Source organism: Schistosoma mansoni, chromosome 1 (genome assembly GCF_000237925.1).
Source record: "Schistosoma mansoni strain Puerto Rico chromosome 1, complete genome".
Taxonomy (NCBI): Eukaryota; Metazoa; Platyhelminthes; class Trematoda; order Strigeidida; family Schistosomatidae; genus Schistosoma; species Schistosoma mansoni.
In genome coordinates this window covers 57430693-57440509 of record NC_031495.1, presented here as the reverse complement: position 1 = coordinate 57440509, position 9817 = coordinate 57430693, and the positions used below count along the sequence as shown (strand labels likewise).

At 30.8% G+C, this 9817-nt stretch overlaps 1 protein-coding gene across 1 annotated transcript; it reads left to right on the top strand.

Moving 5' to 3' along the window:
- Positions 1–8904: 8904 nt before the first annotated feature.
- Smp_065530 (subfamily S1A unassigned peptidase (S01 family)) lies at positions 8905–9586 on the top strand (the record flags this gene model as incomplete). The annotated part of the gene is made up of 2 exons (XM_018794977.1): positions 8905–9194; positions 9235–9586. 2 exons carry the CDS (start codon positions 8905–8907, stop codon positions 9584–9586), a joined length of 642 nt encoding a protein of 213 aa, XP_018649335.1.
- Positions 9587–9817: the final 231 nt, after the last annotated feature.

Genomic DNA, 9817 nt, shown 5'->3' with positions numbered 1-9817 from the left:
CTTTATAAGTAGTAAGTATAGGCGTTGACAAGTCAATATGAAAATGATTAATCATTATTTCTAATTGACCAGTAATTCATTCAATTTTTTTTTATTATTCTCATTTATAGAATTAAAGTAAAAAAAAATATAATTCTCCTATTTAATTCATTGTATACAGTTGCTATAGTATATAATGATATGGATACAAATTTTTACTATTCAGTGAAAGTAAACTGATATCGATGTATGACTCACATAAATTCGAGATACTTTAAAGTAACTACTTAAATATGTTAATATATTATGTGTTAATAAGGAAATTATTGTTTATAAAAAATGAAAAAAGGTAATATTATATCATGAACATCAAAGTGTTAATAATGACACTTATTTTATATTTTAAGTTTTTTACTTACTTGCGCCTGTTACTCCCAATGGAGCATAGGTCGCCGACCAGTATTCGCCAACCCATTCTGTCCTACGCCTTTCTTTCTAGTCCTATCCAGTTGTTGTTCAATCTTCTCATGTCTGTCTCCATTTCTCTCTGTTATGTGTTCTTTGGTCTTCCTCTTCTTCTTGGGCCTTCAGGATTCCATGTGAGGGCTTGTTTTGTGATGCAGTTGGCTGCTTTCATCAATGTGTGTCCTATCCACTTCCAGCAATTCTTTCTGATTTATTCCTCCACTGGATAGAATCTGGTTTATCCTTTCCCACAGTTGGTTGTTGCTGATAGGGTCTGGTCAACAGATCCGAAGTATTTTGTATAAACAACTGTTAATAAACACTTGTACCTTCTGGATGATGGTTTTCGTAGTTCTCCAAGTTTCCGCCCCATACAGTAGAGCTGTCTTGATATTTGTAATGAAAATTCTGACTTTGGTGTTGGTTGACAGACAGCTGTTTTGAGTTCCGAATGTTGTTTAGTTGTAAATAAACTGCTTGTGCTTTACCGATCCACACCTTCACATCTGCATCAGATTCACCGTGTTCTTTAATGAGTTTGTTTATATTTAATTAAACTGTAAGATTAAGTGATCCATCTAAAATTTATGGGCAAGTTTTATATACAATTTCTCTTTATGACTAAACTTATATTCATAATGAAACAAATCAATAAACCTAAATGACACCATGATTTTTGTGTAGTCATTTTTAAGAATCAGTGAAAACCAGTAACTAGATAGTATGATAGTTCTATATGGAAATAGTTTGTATTATGATCTAGAATCAGCTAGCCTACTAGTATTAAAGATAGAGTACTGAAAAATAGGATTAACGTTTTCTGTTTTAACTAACTCAAACAGAATTAACCTAAGAACCTTTGGATTTTTGTATCAAATGCGACATTATATTTTGAATTAGTTAATCAATGGTACTTTTCTTACCTGTTTTTAATTCTAACATAAAAATTATATAAAAGAATATTTAGAATGATATGTAGCAAAAATAAAATGTTTGTCCTTCATTTGTTCCTCAGAAATATGAAGAAACCCACTTTAAACCACTTGATCATTTTGTAGTAACCGGTGTCACGCTACCTAATTAAATTCTATTCAAAAAGATGTAATGTATTCATGAGTCTTAATGACTCAACATAATGATGCAATTTTTACTAGTTGGAACATGTCAAAATGGTATATGTATAACCTTGAGGCAACTAAAGTTACCAATATCACCGTATGAAAATTATCAATGAATTATTCAAGTCATTTGAATGACTTATTCTAACTAGCACGAATTTTGTGTTGGCTGCTTCCTACCGAATTTCCTCTAACCACTCAACATCAAGAACGATTTATAGTTTGATAATGTTTACAAACCCAGTATACTTCTAAAATCAAATTCTTTTAAATCATCATATTTCCGAATTAACTGTAACATTGTAAAGTTGTTCAAATAGTTTCATAGTATTCGGGAGCCGAGTTGATGTAAGAAATTAAGGAGGAAGAACGTATTTATAAAATCTCAACGAATGAATTTGAAGTAAATCTGACGTTTCATCTGGAAATCTGGTTCCTACTTAATTGTACAGTTATTATTTAATTGATTCTCATGGACAATAATGACGATATACTATGATAAAATCCGGAAGCACTGGACGGCCGTTTCGTCCTATTGTGAGACCGACTCCTCAGCAGCGCGCATCCACGGTCTCACTTTGCGAGATTTCAACCCAGGACCTACCAGTCTCGCGCGTGAGCGCTTAACCACTAGACCACTGAGCCAGCATCCAATGGTGTTAATGTCTAACTTCAACCAATCCACGAAGTTGAGCAACCGTTCACAAATTGTCTGCAGTGCTTCTAGGTTTTCCCTGGTGGTTTAGCTTCAATTGACTCACGCTTTCAACAATGAAAATACTAAATCTCCACAAAAAAACCCCTTCTGATATGATAAAATCATTAAAAAAGTCAATACATCAGAATAAAATAAATTGGCCAAAAGAAAAAATATTAATATATATTTCAGTTTTTTTTACTCTTCTCGGATGAAAATCAACTATGGAATGTGAATAAATACCTGAAATCAAAACAATAACATTTGATTAGTCACACAAAAAACAGAATGAAATTGGCAAACAACCTGTAGTTTACTTTTATGATTACAGCATAGTTTCAAAATATAACAGTATATATAATATATATATCCAATATGATCACTGGAGTAAATGCTGCAATGTAAACACCATGGGTACCTATTACTTTAGCTTTCCTAATCATAGATGATACATGATAATTCTGATTAAATAGATATGAATTTAAAGGTATTTTACTAGATGAACGGAGAAACTTTCAATTGATCCATAGCAACATCAAGATTCATTTGATTATTTGGTTCATAGATGGATGAAACAGTATAAATGTGTAAAAGAAAATCAATTTATTTTTTTTCAAGTATTCTATACATAGATGTATAATTGTACTTTGTTATGAATTGTTGATTTTTAATTGTCTGTTTGTATATGTATGTACTTACCAGTGTGTGTGTGTATGTGTGTATGTGTATAGGTACGTGTTTAAACCGATTTATTTATGTATTTTGAGTACATAGTTATTAGGTTAATATTGATGTATATGAAAACAATTATGATGTCAGTGAGTTGAGAAAATATAAAATTTGGTAAAAGTGCATAGAGACTAATAAATAACAATTTTAATAGTAGTATCTTCATAAACAAACGTATAATAATGATTATCTTGTTCAACATTATAATGATCATAAATTTATTATGTAAGTTTGAAAGATTTCATTGTAAAAATTAAATAACTATGATATGATTACATCATTTTTTTAAAGCAAAAACGAAACGCCCGTCCTGGATTCCATTGCTGTCCACTATCCATCTTTGCTTATAGAAACCAGAAATTCATAAAGCATTCATCGTCAACTTAATATTAACGATCATTATTAAATGTTTCAAGGATATTTATCCCAGTTATTAACGAAATATTCAGATTGATTTAGATAGGAAACATTAGCTTTAGTAATCAAAATTAGCTATTCTAGTGTGTTTTAAGTTTCATGATTATAAACGATTAAGAAGATTTAGATTTCGACGAAATACATTATTCCAAAACTACATATCAAACAGTAATTTGTAAGGATTATTTATAAGACAGAACTTTCTTCAATATATGTACGAATGTCTTTCAAGAGAACAACATTATCATACTTTATTGAATCTTGTTAATAGTGATAATCAAAATATCGGGGAAGTTTTAAATATCAGAAGAGGGATTTGTGGAGATTTTAGTGATTTTGTATAGTTGAGATCATGGGTTCATTGAAGCTAGATCATCTTGGAAAACCTGGAAGCACTGGACGACCGTTTCGTCCCACTATGGGACTCCTCAGAAGTGCGCATCCACGATCCTGCCTCGCCAGATTCGAACCCACGACCTATCAGTCTCGCGCCAGAGCGCTTAGCCACTAGACCACTGAGCCGGCCGGCAACCAACGGTGTTAATGTCCAACTTCAACCAATCCACGAGATTGAGCAACCATTCACGAATGTCTTCAGTAAGTTGATATCTCACAAGAGACCTGGTTGAACTCCACTGGTTACTGCTTCTCACTAGGACTCCAGGAAATGCCTCATGGAGCCAGTCACTAGTGAGCATATGATCATCATCAGAAAGGGGGTTTTGTGGAGGTTTTAGTTATTTTTATGTAGTTGAGATCATGAGTCATCCTATATTTTATTTTCACTATCTATTTGATGTTAGTATTATAATGACATATATGTATATTTATTTTGTAAACGATACAGGAAGTGTATCCAAAACAAAAGTGTGTGATTATAGTAGATGAATATGTTTGGCGTAAATTTTCCCATAGAAAAGTATTTTGTCGTATATTTTAACCCATGTAATAAAGTATCATTAATTATATTCTATAAATGACATTCATTCATTAATTCCTAAACAAATAAAACTGAAGTAACTAGACTATCCATGTCAATTACAAATTGGTTTTCTTGTTGTCAGTCAACTTCATTTATCATTTTGTACATCTGTTACATATATATATATATATAGTACAAGTTTAAGCTTCAATAATGCCTGTCACCCTATTGAAATCTGATATAGTTAATTTTGTAATACGGAGAAGTCCTCAAATATTTCATAAAGCATTACAAAATACCAGGATTTCATCAAAATATATCAACATTGACTAATCATTTATCTACCAACCTGATATGCTGAGTTTATCATGATTCATGTTGACTTTTAAGATTAAACTGAATTTTATTTAAGAAATTAAACTAATTTTGGATAGTAATCAGTAGGTCTTAATTTAATGTAGTTAACTAACGTTTATTCATAACAAAATAGGTGTTAAGTCTTTAGCATAATCGATTCTTCTTCTTCTTCTTCTTCTTAGATGTCAATTTTATCGATTAATTCACTGAATGATATATGTTCAGGACTCGATAATGGTATTTGTTATACATATATTAGTAGTGGATATCAATGAGTATAAATGACTTTATATCTGTTGATCTTATCTATCCGAAATCCCTTGGAATGTCATTGGCAAATATTTATTTATTTTGACAATCATAGTAAACGATTTGATCTAGTGATTATAGTTAGCATTGATTACTAAACAGAACGATACTTATTGATACGTGGTGTTTTGGGTTTAAGCTGGTCTACTATCCACTGTGTAATATAGATAAACAATCATTAATTGAAGTACAAAGTGAAAAAACTAGCACGCCTTAAATCACTTCATTCACTTATTTTTTTACACGTTACTCAGTTGAAGTAACTTTTTTGTGCCGATCATCTTTTGTTATTCCTGATCTCATACAATCAACTACAGAACTAAGTTATTAACTTTCATTAGACACATGCCAAAGTTGATCGATAGAATTTAGTTAGAATTCATTAATGGACAATATAACTCATGTAACAATGTAACTGGCGTTTCTGATATATCTTTTAAGTTTTATACTAAGGATCGGTTTAAATATGTTTTTATAATTGATATCACACACCTATTCAACATTTCTTGATTTTTATTAGTCCAATTTTCAGTTTGCTTTTCATTCATGCTAGAAAGTGTACTTAGAAACAACAAGTTATTTGATTGCTCTTTTTTCGATATTCCAAAAGATCTTATTTTGCATTGTTTCCTTTGTACGATTTAAACTTGTTTTAATTTCATTTCGGTTATTTGTTTACTCTGAAGAAGTTACCTAGATTAAGTCACAAAACGTCAGAGATACAATTTCTCTACTCATTGGGATATCACAAAAATATATTTATTATGATCTTAATTATTCTTATCTGCTAAAAATTGTTACGTAATAGACAAGAGTTAATTAGAGATGTTATTAATGAAAATTGAATTGTTGTTTCGATTTATGAAGTTGGCTTAAAGCAGAACAATGACCGATGGGAAATTTCATTCAAGTGAAATGTAAATATAGGTTGAGTAAAACCTATTTAACTGTATTTAATATCATTTGAATTTTTGTTCTAAACCTGAGCTAAACTGATTGAAGTAAGTACTATCAATAGATGCTAAGATTTTTCAGTAAAGGATTCTACTGGGTCATGCAACTTAAATAATGTTCAAACTACTTTTCTGATGCATGATTTTTGTATAACATTTATGGACGGCAGTTCTATCTTCCCAATAATGTTTGCATATATCATATCACAGTTAACATCAAAGTCTTCTCTTCTTTTCAAGAACTATGATAATAATCTACAGATTGAACTCTTTAAATTTATAGATTCTCGTTCAAGAATAACTAAATAAAGACTGGTAATGACTGTTAGAAAGTGTAAAAGTGAAATCTATCACTTCAAATGACACCACAGTTATTTGTTAATTACTGATCATCACGCAAGTTATCAGAAAAAAGTATCACAGACAGTGTTTAGACGCCTGAATTATTGTTTTCATAGCTTGTTAATATTCATCAGTGACATGTAACGGGAAATTGAAAAATCATACAGTTACTTAAAACATAAAAAACACATGCATTTTAACCATAGCCAAAGTATCAACATTGGTCTAATAACTAGGCAGCTTTTTGTTCATGAGAAAAGGCCAAAAAGCCAACAACTAAATGCCTAGCGCTATTTCTTAATAATAAGAATAATAAATCGAGCTCGGATCAATAAATCTCCTGAGTTTTAGTAAAAAGTAGCCAGAGGATTATCCGACTGTCTTTATCATTCGAAAAGGTAATTTATCTAATATGTCTCATTATTTACTAGGCATTAATATGACATATATATATATATATATATGTATATATATATATATATATATATATATATATAGCATACTCAATATTGTGTAGTGTACTTAAAGTTAAGTTTCTCTGCTACAATATTGTGTAGTGTACTTAAAGTTAAGTTTCTCTGCTACAGTTAAGTAATTTTATGTCCTACAACATATGTTACCAGAGTTCAAAGTATGTTTCTTACACATTGTAGTCACATTCGAACTTGCAAGCATTTTATCTAGGGTATTATAATTTGGATGTTCAGTTTTCCACTTATTTATATTTAGTTTTATTATCCCGACTACTGACAAGTAGTAAATATGATTATTAAAACTATTCGTTTGTAAGACATTTCATTGCGATTATGAACCGATTAATATTAGACCATCATTGAAAACCTGGAAGCACTGGACTAGGATTTTCCAGGGCTTCATTTTTTCCGGCTTTATAAAAGTTGTTAATATATTCGAAATGTACAGGATTTTTTAAAGCCGTAAACGGAAGTAAAATATTCTCTTCTAAGATCATTAAACATACTAGGTTTGTTCTTTCTGTCGTTTTATATGTAAGGTGAATTGAGATGGTGGTTGGAGGTGGTCAACGGGAAACCCTGGACCCGGGGTTCGTGCTACTCGGCAGTCGTCAACAAGGTGTACCTGTGATCTTGAGGGAACTGGTGCTCCCTGACGGATTCGATCCCATGTCACTCAGCTTCACAGTCAGAGACATTGCCCCTGCGTGTCAAGTCCTGTTGACCACCTCCAACTACCATCTTATCTCAACATAGTACACGCAGTGTCGAGCCACCTAGACTAGTGGCCACATTGCAACTTGATCGATAGCATTCGATGAGGACTAAGAAGAATTTGATATGCATGATATCGATCACCACCCAGTGATCAATCAAGGGTGAATTCGTTTTTTCGCTGCATACAGTTTGAAGCTTGGTTCATTCACTTTAAATTCGTTCCATAGGAAATACAGTATTTTGAGCTCTGTATCTTTGGTAGTTCGATTATAATTTTTCTAAAACCAAGATGATATTTTGTGAGATTATGAAGTTTTGTAGATTTTAAGGGGATAATTTTGGTTAAATTACATCCTCTGATCACGGTGATTTTATCGCCAAGCTTTCATTGACCTTCTAGGGGATATCATTCATAACAACTTTAGTGTAGTAGCTGTGGTCAATTCTTTTTGAACACGTGTATAAGGTGTATTTGTTTTACGCAATGGACACAAAATTCTATAATTTCCATAGTCTTAAAATCACAGTTTTGTTACGAGCGTTTATTCTGTCGGGTTCATACGATCACGGACTGACTTCCGATTGATAAACTTTAGTATTTAGGTTCATTCCTTTTAGTCAAATATCACTTTTGTGTGTTTTTAGTTATTCTTTATTTAGAATTCTCTACTTTCATTTAGACCCTTCAAATCATGGCTAAGTGCCGTTTTTTTTCCTAGTGATATGACATTATTATTGCCATTGACTGTACGATGATAAGGTGATATGTTGGCTAACGGTTGTAAAGAAATATTTACTTTAAAGGTAGATCCCATGAATAAATTCAAAGGGTGATAATTAATAAATGGTTGTTTCTGGTTTGTAGCTCTTTAGTGAGGGTATTATTTATTGAATTAACAGGTTCAGATGTGATAATGATACCTTTTACAATTGCTGTCATTTTACAATATGACGAATGGTCAACACTATCCTATCTCAGGGTGTAGAGCTTTGAAAAACATTGTTCCTCTTAGTTTACCAATATAGTCGCTTGTTAATCATTATACATTTTAATAGCTTTATAATGATTCGGTAAACTGGAAAACAACTTTCATGAAAGACATAAATCAGTTTGGAGACTAGTCCTATGTTATCTGTTGGTTTGAGTTGTATGTTGTTATCAAGTTTCAGAATCCAAATAATCTAAGTGTCATAAGTAATTCTTGATTCACCATAGATGTAAATTTGTTGTAGTATCCATTTTAGGGTGATAGTTTGATTGTAATTCGGCCAAATTAAAGTATTTTCTTTATTCCTAACCAACTCTATGTTTAGGTCTTTTTTGTGTCTTACAGACAATGTGAATTGTAATTATTCAAGCATCATCCAACCTGTCATTTATGGAGGTCAACGATTAATAGTGAATCAGAATGGAAAAGTAGATTTTATGAAACCAGAAATCTTTAGTATCAATAGTCAATCACAAAATATTCAACGTGGATTTAAACAATCAGTAGAAGATATTTCAAAAGATAAAAGACAGATAGCACAAAATCACTTTTTTCATAGTATACAAATTCCTGAAAGTTTAATACAATTTCTTCTTGATCGATTTGTTTCAATAAGTTATACTCTTCGTGGATTCAGAACAGTAAAACCAAAACATTTATGCGGTGGTCTACTTATTAGTAATAATTGGATATTAACTGCAGCTCATTGTATTAGTCCATTTCAAAGGTATTCTAATTTTTTTATATTTTTTTCTCATTAAATATAGTAGTGTTAATCACCTTCAAATATCCAAATTACATCAACATATGGATAAATCATCATCCATTCATTTTATACCTAAAAATATACCAAGATCAATTGAAGCCTTAATTCTTCATCCAAATTTTACACAACAACAAAGTTTATCACCAGATATTGGTTTAATTCAATTACAAAGCTCTATTCTTAATTCAATTAATAATGAAATGTATAATTATGAAGAATTGAAAAAGTTTTTATTATTAAATGATAAACTACTTATTAATAATCAACAGTATATATGTATAGTTTCAGGTGTTGGTCATTTAAATTATCGTAATATAATGAATGAAAATTCTAATAATTGTATAAGTTTCTAATTATGATAAAAGTATAATTGATTACATTTTATTTAGTATAGATTTTCATGTAGCATTTGTACATCTTGAATCATGTAGTAAATTATGGAAGAAATTACAGTTAGTAACAGAAACTAAACAAAATCATGGCCAACAACAAGAAGAAAATGAATGGATAACTATTTGTAGACAAAGTTTAATTGATAATTCTATTAGTCAAAAATGTCCTTTTAGTTATTTATGCGCTGGTGG